Raw genomic sequence first — 14,530 nt, 5'->3', positions numbered from 1 at the left:
AAAGAAATTTGTAAAATATCGGTTACATTTTTGCCGATATTGATTAATCGGTGATTTGTCATAATCGGCTCTAGTTACAATGGTCAGGCCGCACGAATGGTGCGGTTTTACAATGGCGCCCTCTGCTGTACAAAAAGGGGCACTGACTTATTAAACTCGGACTTTTAAAGGCAAAGATTTCCTGAGATTTCTGGAGATCAGAAGCTTTTTAAGTTCATCTTAAGAATATTCATAGCGGGAGGTTAGAGCACAGACGGATACAAAGAAATAAGTCCTGTCAAAAATAGCGCATTAACGGCAATTACTAATTCATTTAATTAATTACATAAATTTTTTTTGCGTAATTGACACATACACATCATGGCAAGCCACACCTCCCTGTTATGAACTATTGTGGTCAATATGTGTGCAAATAATAATCTATCTTTTGTGTATATGTAGCATATGCAGGATATACATTCATGCAATAATATTACTTAACATTGTTGTCAACTTAATTTTTAAGAGGTGGCGGCTTTTATTTTGTAGTGGTGGGCCGCCAGGATCGTATCTTTTAGCTTGATTAAAATTTTCAGTTCATTTGGAGCCGTTAATGCATACAAATAAAAATATAATGCCGTTTTGTCATTGTCGTGTCTTTCATGAAATTATCGTAAACATTTTTTTTTCTTGTTTTCTTTTTTTTTTTTTTACATTTTTTTATACAGTAGACAATAAGTTCCACAATAATTCCTGTTTGTGTTCTGTAAACATCCAGCAGCTGATTGGTCATCAAGAGGAGCTCCACTTTGGAGCAGGCGGAGCTACAGACAATTAAAGAAGAGGAGGAGCCACAACCCACCCACATTAAAGAGGAAGAGGAGGAGGAAGAACTCCTGATTACTCAAGGGAGAGAACCTCTCCTAGGACCAGTGGAGGCTGATCTCACCAGGTTGCCACTGAATGGTGTCTCTGTGGTGACGGAAGACCCTGAAGACAAACCAACTAAGTCCTCACAACTTCATCATAGTCCGAGTGAGGAGATGAGAGAGGCAGAGCCACAGGTCCTCCTCCTTAATGTGGGTGACATGAAAGAGGAAGAAGCAGAGCCACAGCCCCCCTATGTTAAAGAGGAAGAGGAGGTGCCACAGCCCACCCACATTAAAGAGGAAGAGGCGGAGCCACAGCCCCTCTATGTTAAAGAGGAAGAATTCTCAATCACTCAGGAGGGTGAGCATCTTCTCGGGCCAGAGGAGGCTGATCTCATCAGGTTGCCACTGACTGGTGTCTCTGTGAAGACAGACGATCATGAAGACAAACCACCTGAGTCGCCACAGCTTCATCATAGTCCAAGTGAGGAGATGAGAGCGGCGGAGCCTTCATGCAGCAGCTCACTGCAACACATGACAAGAGAAGCTGATGGAGACCACTGTGGAGGATCACAAGCAGACAACCTGATAGCTCCACTGTCAGATAGTGACGACATAACGTCACACTCTTCTGAAGAAGACAGAGACTACAATCAAGAATTGCTGAGCAGCGATACAGACTGTGAAGGTGATATGACGACTCACACTGACAACAAACACTCTGAAAGCTCTAAAAAGACCAGTAAACGTTTTAACTGCTCAGTTTGTGATAAAAGATTTTCTGGTAAGAGTCATTTGATTCGACACATGAGAACGCACACAGGAGAAAAACCGTTTAATTGTTCAGACTATGGTAAAAGCGTCACTGGAAAGACAAGCATGCAGTCACACATGAGAACGCACACAGGAGAAAAACCTTTTAGTTGCTCAGACTGTGGTCAACGCTTCACTCTAAAGACAAACATGCAAAGACACATAAGAAGGCACCTAGGAGAAAAACCGTTTAATTGTTCAGACTGTGGTAAATGCTTCACTGGAAAGACAAACATGCAAAGACATATGAGAACGCACACAGAAGAAAGACCTTTTACCTGCTCAGACTGTGGTAAATGCTTTGCTCAAAAGTCACACATGCAATCACACATGAGAACGCACATAGGAGAAAAACCTTTTAGTTGCTCAGACTGTGGTAGACGCTTCACTCAAAAGACAAACGTGCAAAGACATATGAGAACACACACAGAAGAAAAACCTTTTAGTTGCTTAGACTGTGGGAAACGCTTCTCTCGAAAGTCGGAAATGCATATACACATGAGAACACACACAGGAGAAAAACCTTTTATTTGCTTAGGCTGCGGTAAAGGCTTCACTCAGAAGTCAGCGATGCAATCACACATGAGAACACACACAGGTGAAAAACCTTTTACTTGCTCAGACTGTGGTAAATGCTTTACTCGAAAGTCAGGCGTGAACTCACACATGAGAACGCACACAAGAGAAAAACCTTTTACTTGCTCAAATTGTGGTGACACATTTTCTTGGAAGTACACTTTGAAAAGACACATGCAGAATCACTGATCCTCTACTGTTTGACTCACCTGACTTCCATGCAGTCACAGTGTTGCCACTGTGTTGTAATATTCTTTGTACGTGTCTTTGTTCAATAAATATATCTTGTTTTTATTCATATGCAAAAGAAAGACATGATGACTGCTGTGACTGTTTCATTTATAGTTAAAGGTGTTTCACTAAAGGCTGTAACTGATGAAGTTTGATTACTTCCAGATTTGGTGTTTAGAGTAGTGATTTGAGTCCTTTTACTGACTTAAGTTCTTATGATTCACTCATTGTGGTGCATTTTAGTCTCATTATCATGATAAAGAAGTTAAAGGCAAGTTGGCCTAAAATGATTAAATTTTATTAAACAATGCAATTTAAAAAGTCCAATATCTGCATCAATATCAGCGATACTGGCTCTGTACTGACTGGATATTGAATGGATTGTCTGATGTTGTATTTTCTTCTGGACATTGACTGGAACACCTAATCAAGTATTGTTTTCCAATGCATCACGATAACACATTTTGCTGGAGGATAATCGTCCTGCGCGTTATTGCCGATTTAAAAATAATTTTGTCAACATTATTTTAAGACCGTTTTTCATGAATGCAGTGATGATTTTTGGTCTAATAATGTGATGGTGGGGCAGTATGGCAGTCAGACCTGGCAGGCCCAAATGTATTGTGAGGGTCTGCTGGGAACGACTGGCAGAGTCCCCTGTTCACGGCTGTCCCCTGTCAGAAGGAGTTTCAACTCCCACCTGCGGGAGAGCTTCGACCATGTTCCGAGGGAGGTGGCAGACATTGATTCTGAATGGGTCATGTTCCGTGCTTCCATTGTCGAGGCATCTGATTGGAGCTGTGGCCGTAAGGTGGTCGGTGCCTGTCTTGGCGTAATCCCAGAACCCGTTGGTGGACACCAGTGGTGAGAGATGCTGTCAAGCTGAAGAAGTAGTCCTATCGTGCCTTTTTTGGCTAATGGACTCCGGAAGCAGCTGACAGGTATCGGCAGCCCAAGTGGTCTGCGGCTCTGGCAGTGGCTGAGGAAAAAACTGGGACATGGGAGAAGTTTGGAAAAGCCATGGAGAACGACCACAATCCGGCGTCTCAGGAGGGGGAAGCAGTGCTCAGTCAACACTGTGTATGGTGGGGATGGAGTGCTGCTGACCCCGACTCGGGATGTTGTGAATCGGTGGAAAGAATACTTCGAAGACCTCCTCAATTCCACTTCCTATGAGGAAGCAGAGCCTGGGGACTCCACGGTGGGCTCTCCTATATCTGGGGCTGAGGTTGCTGAGGTTGTCAAAAAGCTCCTCGGTGGAAGATCCGCTTGGAGTTCCTTAGGCCCTGGATGCTGTAGGCGTGTCTTGGTTGACACGACTCTGCAGCATCGCATGGACATCGGGGGCAGTACCTCTGGATTGGCAGACCGGGGTGGTGGTCCCCATTTTGAAGAAGGGGGACCGGAGGGTGTGTTCCAACTATCGTGGAATCACACTCCTCAGCCTCCCTGGTAAGGTATATTCAGGGGTTCTGGATAGGAGGATCCACTGGATAGTTGAATCTTGGATTCAAGAGGAGCAGTGTGGTTTTTGTCCTGGTAGTGGAACTGTGGACCAGCTCTACACTCTCAGCAGGGTCCTTGAGAGTGCGTGGGAGTTTGCCCAACCAGTCTACATGTGTTTTGTGGACTTGAAGACGGCATTCGATCGTGTTCCTCAAGGAATTCTGTAGGGAGTACTCTGGGAGTATGGGGTATGGGACCACCTAATTCAGGCTGTTCATTCCCTGTATGACCGGTGTCAGAGTTTGGTTCGCATTCCCGGCAATAAGTCGGACCCGTTTCCAGTGAGAGTTAGACTCCGCCAGGGCTGCTCTTTGTCACCGATTCTGTGAATTATTTTTATGGACAGAATTTCTTGGCACAGCCAGGGCGTTGAGAGGTTCCGGTTTGGTGGCTGCAGGATTGAGTCTCTGCTTTTTGCAGATGATGTGGTCCTGCTAGCTTCATCGAGCCGTGAACTTTCACTGGATCGGTTCGGAGCCGAGTGTGAAGCGGCCGAAATGAGAATCAGCACCTCCAAGGTCAAGTCCATGGTTGTCGCCCGGAAAATGGTGGAGTGCAATCTCCGGATCGGGGATGAGATCCTTCCCCAAGTGGAGGAGTTTGGCCGGTGAGAGGGAAGTCTGGGCCTCCCTGCTTAGGCTGCTGAGATCTCGGATAAACGGTAGAAGATGGATGGATGGATGAAAATCAAAGAAGATAATACATAAATAGTACAGATGAGATAAACACAATATTATAAGTAATAGATAGCAGATACATTTTAAAAGAATGTATAAATTAAGAAAATAATAAACGACTTCTACAAACAGAGAAAGCACATGAATTTTGATCAATGAAGTACATTCAGTCATAGATGACATCAGTCAGCTTAATCACACATCAAATGGAATATAAACTGTGACAAATTATACTTCTAAATACTGAGTGTGTACACATAGTTCACTATGATGTACTTTTGTGGTTTGAAATGATGAGAGTGGCATCAAGACCCCCTGACTAAGCCCGAACCAGCACACTGACTATGGGCTTGCTAATTAGGTGGGTCACATGACTTTTAATCAATGGGATGCATTCAGTCATGGATGAAAGTAGATGGCCATGATCACTGGGCTGTTTACATTACCTCTGCCCCATAAAGAACATTCACAGTTTGAATGAAAGATACATCGTGAGATGCACTGGGACACATCATCAGTGATGTTCCTGAGTTCATCGGGCGTTTCGGGTCTTTCAACATCATACGCCCTCACTCAGGTGACCCAGCCTAGGGTTGATCATTCCCTGGCTTGTGTCCCAGTAGCATGGGCCCACAGATCGCTCCTCCTGATCCACAGCCACCTGGAGGCTCTCTCTGCTGCCTCCATGGTGGACTTAATGGCTTTCCATTTTGCAGCCCCGGTGATGCCAAGTAGTGTGAAAATCTTGCGCAATGAGCGGCCAGCAAAGCCCCTGCACCCTACTTCAATAGACTCGCATCGTGCCTTCCACCCTGCTCTTAGGCATTGCTCAACCAGCTCCTGGTACTTTGACCGCTTCCGCTCGTTTGCCTCCTCTATACGATCCTCCCAGGGAACTGTCAGTTCTAACAGAAGCACCTGCCTTGAAGAGACTGACGCTAGCACGATGTCTGGCCTCAGGGAAGTTGCTGTAATGTGGTCTGGGAACTTGAGCTGCTTGCCTAGGTCAACTCGGAGATCCCAGTCCACTGCTGAGGTGAGATAGCCAGCTGGTTTGGGCTGTGGCAGTGGTTGCTCTCCAGCCCTGACAAAGGCAATGTTCCTCTTGCCAAGCTGTTGCTTGTGGCTGATGTTTTTGGCCACGGCCTTGGAGATGGTTTCAGCAACAGTCTTCAGCACCTGGTTGAGCCTTCAACGGTAACGACCCTCCCCGAGGGCTTTTGAACAGCTGCTTAGGATGTGCTCCAGAGAGCCTTTCCTGGAGCACAGGGCACATGCTGGAGAGTCACCCATGCCCCAGAGATGGAGATTGGCTGGGCTGGGCAGGACATCATAAACAGCACGGACCATGAACCCCATGCGCTGGGGTTCTGCCTTCCAGATCTCAGACCAGGTCACCTTCCTCTCCAGCACCCCCTCCCACTTTGTCCATGCTCCCTGCTGCTGCATGCCCACCATCCTGCTGGTCCGTTCCTCCTCGACCCCTGCCGCACCTCCTTCAGGACTAGCTGTCGTTTGTCCTTTCCATGTGCCTTCTCATACCAAGGTTGAGGAATCGCACCCAGCCCAGATCGACCCATTGCCACCGTGCCCACCAGAGCCCTGCGTCTCAGCCGGGACTCAGCCACCACCAGACCATCTTGAGCCCTCCATTTCCTGCCAGTTCGCACCACGATGCCCGCTGATGCTACTTTGGAGTCCTTGGAGTCGCGATAGAACAAGGCCTCATACTAGATGGACATGATAATTGGGCTGTTCACATGAGCTTTGCTGTATGGACGACATTCACAGTGGGAGTGGCTGCTAAAAGGTTGAGATTTGGGGAATTTCAACACAGCTGTTGATCTCACCAGATCTCAACAATAGGCCTTTTTAGAAGAAATCTAACTTTAACTTTCTAACTTTTTGCATTTGAAACTACTACATTAAATTACTCAGTGAGAAATTCTCTCTACAGTGCAAATGTTTTTTTTTCAACATACGGTAAAACCAGTAACCCAGGCAGGTCAGAGTTCATGACAATGTAACAGCCAAAACACACATGAAAACTACACTGCGTTCCAAATTATTATGCAAATGATGTTTTTGTTTGATTTTCCAAAGTACGTGATGCAAATGATGATCAGCATAATTTTCAAGTCATTAGCTGTCAAATTTTATTTAAAATGTTATTGAACAAAACTCCTCATGAAAACAGTATTTAAAAAAAAAAACAAACTTAAAACGCACTGTTCCAAATTATTATGCACAACATAGTTTAAAGACGTTTTCTAGTTTGTAAAGAACTGAAAATAGTAATTTGTTGAATTTACAGCAATATAAGGTCATGTTTACTAAAATAAAAAGCTATTCCAATCCAATACATCTTAACAGGTCAAGTTACATGTTAACATAGGACCCCTTGTTTGATAGCAGCTTCACAATTCTTGCATCCATAGAACTTGTGAGTTTGTGGAGAGTTTCTGCTTGAATGTCTTTGCAGGATGTCAGAACAGCCTCCCAGAGTTGCTGTTTGGATGTGAACTGCCTTCCACCCTCATAGATCTTTTGCTTGAGGATGCTCCAGAGATTCTCAATAGGATTGAGGTCAGGGGAGGAGGGGGGCCACACCATGAGTTTCTCCCCTTTTATGGCCATAGCAGCCAATGAAGCAGAGTTATTCCTTGCAGCATGAGGTGGTGCATTGTCGTGCATGAAGATGATTTTGTTACGAAAAGCACGATTCTTCCTTTTGTACCATGGAAGAAAGTGGTCAGTCAGAAACTCAACATACTTTGCAGAAGTCATTTTCACACCTTCAGGGACCCTAAAGGGGCCGACCAGATCTTTCCCTATGATTCCAGCCCAAAACATGACTCCACCACCTCCTTGCTGATGTCGCAGCCTTGTTGGGACATGGTGGCCATGCACCAACCATCCACTACTCCATCCATCTGGACCATCCAGGGTTCCACGGCACTCATCAGTGAACAAGACTGTTTGAAAATTGGTCTTGTATTTCTGGGCCCACTGCAGCCGTTTCTGCTTGTGAGCATTGTTAGGGGTGGTCGAATAAAAGGTTTATGCAGAACTGCAACCCTCTGGAGGATCCGACACCTTGATGTTCGTGGGACTTCAGCGACACCAGCAGCTTCAAATACCTGTTTGCTGCTATGTAATGGCATTTTAGCAGCTGCTCTCTTAATCCGGCGTGTTTGTCTAGCAGAAACCTTCCTTATTTTGCGTTTATCTGCATGAACCCGTGTGTCCTCTGAATCAGCCACAAATCTCTTAATGGTACGATGATCACGCTTAAGTTTTCGTGAAATATCTAAGGTTTTCATACCTTGTCCAAAGCATTCAACTATTTCACGCTTTTCAGCAGCAGAGAGGTCCTTTTTCTTTCCCATATTGCTTGAAAATGGTGGTCTGCTTAATAATGTGGAACATTCTTCATAAGTAGTTTTTCCTTTAATTGGGCTCACCTGGCCAACTACTTATCACAGTATGTATGTAAAGTATGTGATTGATTTCAGTGATCCACAGAGCCCTGAGACACAATACCATCCATGAGTTTAACGGAAAAACACAGGATTTAATCTTTATGATACTTAAATACAATTTGCATAATAATTTGGAACGCAGTGTATGTAATTCATTAAAATGACAAGAAGAAAGTTTTAAACATTTTTGAAACTGATTTTAGTTGAAATCTACATTTTAAGGCTCAAAATTATTTCTGAACAAAATAAATCAATAGTTTTCATCTGTTTCATTGTTTAAGTTTCCTTTCTTGTTTTCCTTGGTTTTGTAAATAGTTTGATGTTTCAGTGTAATATTCCCATAAATAATTAGGTCTGAACCAATGTTCCCTCTAACTTTTCAATTGTCTGAGCATACAAACAAACGACCAGAGCACTCCTTGAATCTCTGTGAGCGCCATCAGATGTGCACACTTGTAGCGTCACACCCGTTCAAAACCTGAGAACTTGAGGTAGTCCAACTTCCATTCTGTGGTATTTTCTATATGAGTGGGTTCAAAAGGTCAGCAAGGCGTATTTCACATTCTCATAATATTGCTAACAAATTTCAATCGCTTTTGCTGCGTTTACCCCCACACTTTGGAAATCCTTTCCACCTGCACTACGATCTACTACAGAGTTGTCAGTTTTTAAATCTCCATTTAAAACTCATTTATTCAGACTGGCTTATGACACATGATGATTATATGTACTTTCGTTGTGATTCTGTGCCTGTATCTGTTTTTTAAAATTTTGTTTAAATTGTTTCTATTGTATCTTATTCGATCTTATCCTGTTCTTATTTGCTATAACCTGTTTTTTACTCTTGTGAAGCACCTTGGGCACCATTGGGATGTTGTAAGGTGCTACACAAATAAACTTTGATTTGATTTGAAGGAATGGCAGTGTATCTGACTGGACGACACACTCCTCACTATTTTGTAAATGTTTGTCTTAAAGTCAAAGCCTAAAAACATACAAATGACCGCCTTGTTTCGTTTGAGAAAAATAATCCTTCTCTGATGCTAAATCACTACAACTACAAATGTGACAACTGAATATACATAGCTTGTTTTTTGTGAGTGATTCCTGTGGTGTGGATTTTACTTTGGTGGCATTCCACGTCTTAACTGTGCATGGATGAGAGAGATGAGGAACTCCGCCCAAAATGTGGCTGCTTTAATTTGTAGTGATGCAAAAGCTTGGACCTAACTGATACAGTTACTGTACACCCCTTAGAACCCCACATTCCCTGCACCTAATTCTGGAACATACATCAAGCTCATTATTAGTCATGTCATTTATCCTCAATGTGCAAGCCAAACTGAAACAGAAATGCTCAAAAACTCAAAACAAGATGGAAACCAGCTATCATGTCGAAATAAATTGATATATCTTTAATTACACACAAGGACTAACACTAGCTTGTTTACACCAGCAGAATAAAGCAAGTCTTTATTTTCAACTATAACCAAATGTGGAAAATACAAATGCATTTTTTTAATCAATAATTCACATTTTAACATGTTTCTGAAGGTAAATGAAAATGCTAATTTAGTGCTTAAAATAATAGAGCACTTACCATTATAGAACCTTCTGAATATGTATGCTGTGGGCAGTGAACCTGTGAAAGAAATGATCTGGTATTAGTCGAGTGTCTCATTTTAAAAAATATGACAATATAATTAAATTCAGTTGAGTCTTGTATCAAAAGCTACAAACCTCAGCCCATATAATTAAATACACTTGTCTCAAATTGTAAATGTCATTTATTTATTGGTAACAAAATGGCTAACTTTTCTAATGGGGTGTCAGCCTCTGCACGCATTGCGACAAAATTTTCGACCAACTGTAATGCCTGTGCTTGTAATTAAGGAAGATGCAGTCACCGATACAATTCTACTGCTTCAAGGTAAAACATTCTATGGCACTCTTATTTTGTTTACACAGTTAGACAGCAAACTGCGCTCTTATTTTGAAGGTGTTCTCTGAGAGTTGATAATGTCCGATGTTTCCTCCAAGATGTTGAGCAATATATTTAATTTATCGACAAATCTGACAGCAAAAAGCACTCAAAATCTTAACAATTTGCTTTGCTTTAAAGTTTTTATTTAATGTAACCCCTGGCCATGCTCTGTGTTTTCTGTTGTTTATATGCTGTTCATTTGTACTTGTTCTTTGTAAATAAAGATTTTTTTTTAAAAAAATCATCTTGCCCACAACACGTGACTGCCGAAAAATAGTTCGACCGGATGCAGACGCGTTCTGCACATGCGCAGATTATGCGTTGTAGCGTTAGCAGTGCAGTCGATAACCTGAGAGCGCAGAGTACCTGCGAGAGGAAGTGGAATGAAAAGTGATTAACGGATCCCGAAAACGATACTTACCTGGTCGATGATCCCCTAGGATCACCTCTTTGTTAGCAAGAATTGAGTGTTGGTGAGTTTTGATTATTATATGGAACTTTGTTTGAACTGTGTGCGCGTGCAGAGAGCTGCGAAACACAAAACGTTGTGATGCAGTTTATATTTTGCCCTTCCGAGAATGGTGTGTGTGAATATACATACATATATACATGAAGTGCAGAAATGTTTGATTTTGCTAAATGTTTGAGAATGAGAGTGATTTTGCCCAGTTAAAAAGCGTCCGTAGCCAACGCGATGAAAACGTTAGCCGCCATTTTAGGCTTCGTTCAATGTCATAGCTGTGATGATATAACTAAGTGAATGTGAGCAAGAGGTTGATTAATGTACAATATATTGATCTCTATGAGCAGCCGGCATCGACACAGGAGCGCTGGGACCGTCTACAAATGTCTATATCGAAAAGAAACAACAAACGATCATTCATTCATTCATTATTTCACTTCTGTGACGTGTAGTGCCACAAAACTCACTTCACACATAAATGGCCTCCTCCTGGTTATACTACAGCAGTTAGTTTGGGAAAATGTGAGGCTAAACTACACCGTCAGGAAATCAGAACATGTGCAAATTCAACAGTTTTTTTAAAACTCAGATTTAAAAAAAAAAATCATACAGAAAATTAACGATGTCCGATATTGGCTTTTTTGCTGATAACCGATATGTCGATATTGTCTTTTTAAATTTCCGTTACCGATACAGATATGTTTAACATCACATATCTGTTGTGAAGCTAATGGATACAGCATCAGAAATTAGCTTCCCAACATGGCTGAAACAACATCTGAGAAATACTTATGATTAGGCTTAGACTGTGACATTTGTTTGAAAAGTCAACAGAGTAGCTGATTTCATCAAAAAGTCCAGGGAAGAAAATCAAGTGTCATAATTCTTATGTCAGCCGAGCACTCTTAGTGCAGCAGCAATGGTGGAGCCAGAAATTTCATTGGGGTGGCAAAGGTGAGACCATTACTCACTTAGAGGTGGCAATAAGTTGATACCTGAAATGTCAAGATGGCCAGTGGGGTGGCTGGAGAGTGATCAGGGGTGGCCACGGCACTCGTATGAGTCCGTGTGCTACAGCACAGTATAAATCCGATTCAAAATTGAAGAGGAAGAAGTAATCTACTTAAGAAACATGTAAACAAATGAAAATACACCCGATATCATATGAAAAAGCGTCCCCATGGACTCTCCTAATCAAGTGCGCACACACAGTGTCATATTTTACCGTCGCTTACTTGCGGGAATTGTAACATTCCTACTAGTAAGGATAGGCGGCATATCTAGAAAATGGATGGATGGAAGGAGCAAGCTAGTTTGCTACTAGCCACCCATGTTTGTTTACACATTTGAGAGGCGGTTTAATGAGGTCATCTTTTGCGTCCCGGAAAATACAGGAGCCCATCGCATTATGTTTATTATCGGCTTTCATGATAGGGAAAAATCCTGATACCGATATTGACTGATTTTATGAATTTTTATGCCAATATACACTAGGTCCCCAACTTACGAACACAATTGGTTCCAGACGACCGTTCTTATGTCGAATTGTTCTTAAGTAGGGGAAAAGGTAGTATTACCAATGATATAGGTACTACATGTACGTGTATACATATACAGTATATGTGTATGTATGTAAATATGAGTTTGGATGCAGTAGTAATATTAAACCAGGATAATTAATGAAAAAAACAATAATAAAAGTGATATAATAATACGTAATGATAAATGTTATTTACCTTTGAAGAGGAGTGGTCGAGCATACGTCGTGGTGGCGGAGGAGGAGTTATTGAAAAAAAGGACAAATGGTCGTGGTGGTTAGACTCTTCTAAAAGAGGTAGTGTTCTGTGGGTGGTGTAGAATTAAGCAGGCCTACTAACTTCATAAACTTTAATCACACGCTCTGTCCGGGTTGTACAATTTAGCTTTCCATTTAGCTTTATCTCCCCAGTCTAACGCTTCCTCTGTTGGTCCCATTAGCAGTGTCACAGTGCCCTCTACTGGTCTAGCATGTACAGTGGCAGTATAAATACTGATTGAGCGACTACAAGGCAAAATAAAATAAAATATAGACCAGTCGGCTTGTGTTCGTATCCACGAATGTTCGCTAGTCGGGTGTTCGTAAGTTGGGGACCGAGTGTACATCCTTACAGAAAATACATCCACACAGTTGAATGGCTAATGTTGATATTTGAAGTTAATATTTTCAGCTTGCCTCCCTGATTGGGTGTCACTGTTCCAAGTAGAACCTGACCAATAAGGGATTTTTGGGCCGATACCGACATTGGGGGCTAAAAAATGCTGATATCCGATACAGTGTTCCCTCGCTACATCGCGGTTCACATTTCGCGGACTCGCTTTTTTTTTTTTTTTTTTTCACTGTATGAACGTGCATTGTGTTCTGCCTCCTGATTGGCAAAGAGAGAACCCATGCATTGTGTTCTGCATTCTGATTGGCTAAGGGTCTCCATGCCTTCCTGTGCAGTACAGAATGTGTTCAGCTTACCAAATTTACATAAATGTTCGATCGCTAGCAGTGTGACTCTGAAGTGCTGTATGTTTGCAAGTCTTACATCCACAATGTCGACGAAACATTCTGCACCATCAAAGGCACCTGCGGTCACACCCAAAAAACAGTGGAGGATGATAACCATCGCACAAAAAGTTGGACTACTGGAGATGCTGAAGGAAGGTAGAAGTTTCAGCTGTCGGGACCCATTATGGAATAAATGAATCTTCGTTTCAAGGACGAAGTGGAGGAAAATATGACAGGAACAACATGTTTTAACAAGGATATAGAAACGCTACAGTACAGCCCAACGGCACGATCAGAGCAGTGAGATACGTGTGAGTCACTTAATAATTTATTGTGTCCAACCTAGTAGGTGGATCATTAAAAGTCACACGAAGGTTTGAACTTTGAGTGTTTAAACAAGAGAGAAATGAGACCACCCTTGTTTCTTCATTTTCTTGTTCATTTTAATGCCTGATACAACTAAAGGTACCTTTGGACAAATCTAAGAATCCAATCATTTTCTACACCGCTTATCTTCAAAGATAACAAAAATAGCTCATAAGAGTTACATTTTTTGGCAGTACATCGCTATAGCTATTCATATAAGAACTTAATTGATCAAGATAACCATGGAAGTTGCTCGATATCAGCTCTTAAATGAAACGTTAATGAGCTAGATTTGTTATCGTCATTATATTTGTCCAAACAAATGTACCTTTAGTTGTACCAGGCATTAAAATGGATCAATCATGGATCAACTGAAGATACAAGGGTACCCAGAAATAGGATTCAACACAAAGAAGCAGAAGACTACTAAATGAAAACACTATGAACATAAGAACATGCCTCTTTGTGATTTACTCTTAGGTGTTGCCACAAATTTGTTGTGTTCTTTGCTTTGCTGGTGCTGGAAGCTCTGAGAGGCTCAGGGAGTGGTCTCCTGCAGGTGCCCAGAGTCAGGACTAAACACAGTGAGGCTGCCTTTCAGTTTTATGCTGCAAAAATGTGGAATAGTCTTCTAGAACATATGCGACAAGTCTCAACTTTGGCATTGTTCAAATCCAAGCTGAAAACACTCCTATTCAACTGTAATGGTAATGTTAATGGTTTAATTTTATTTTAACATGCATACAAGTTACAATGGAGCAAGAATGAAGAGTAATGAGGAGTGTAGTGATGAGACATAGCATTTTGGACACAGTGGTTCAAAACTCTTCTTCCTTGTATTTTGCAAACATCAACTGCTTGTATTGTTTCTTGAATTCCCTCATCTTGGTGCTTTGTTTGAGTTCCTTACTCAATCCGTTCCATAATTGGATTCCACATGCTGAAATGCTGTGGGTTTTTAGCGTTGTTCTCGCATCTACGCTAAGTGTTTTAAGTTTAGTTTTTCCCTGGCATCATATTTGGCCTCTCTTGTTGAAAAGTATTGTATGAC

The 14,530-nt window shown here is 42.0% G+C and overlaps 1 protein-coding gene across 5 annotated transcripts in view; it reads left to right on the top strand.

The window, feature by feature from the left end:
- The window catches only part of LOC129180507 (gastrula zinc finger protein XlCGF57.1-like), a 42,587-nt gene that overhangs the window by 4,457 nt on the left and 23,600 nt on the right, over nt 1-14,530 (top strand). For 2 of the 5 annotated variants that reach the window (XM_054775051.1, XM_054775050.1), the window contains exon 1: nt 10,443-10,590. Coding sequence is in view for 2 of the 5 variants with exons in the window: in XM_054775053.1 (XP_054631028.1) it covers nt 1,023-2,426 (1,404 nt within the window). In the remaining 3 variants the exon portion in view is untranslated. Of the gene's footprint in view, nt 1-757; nt 9,073-10,442; nt 10,591-14,530 lie in introns of those variants that run through there. The other 3 variants (XM_054775056.1, XM_054775053.1, XM_054775052.1) reach the window with 3 other exon arrangements.

The sequence above is a fragment of the Dunckerocampus dactyliophorus genome, chromosome 4 (genome assembly GCF_027744805.1).
Source record: "Dunckerocampus dactyliophorus isolate RoL2022-P2 chromosome 4, RoL_Ddac_1.1, whole genome shotgun sequence".
In the NCBI taxonomy this organism is placed as follows: Eukaryota; Metazoa; Chordata; class Actinopteri; order Syngnathiformes; family Syngnathidae; genus Dunckerocampus; species Dunckerocampus dactyliophorus.
The sequence above is the reverse complement of the archived record's forward strand: the minus strand, read 5'-3'. Positions and strand labels throughout refer to the sequence as shown.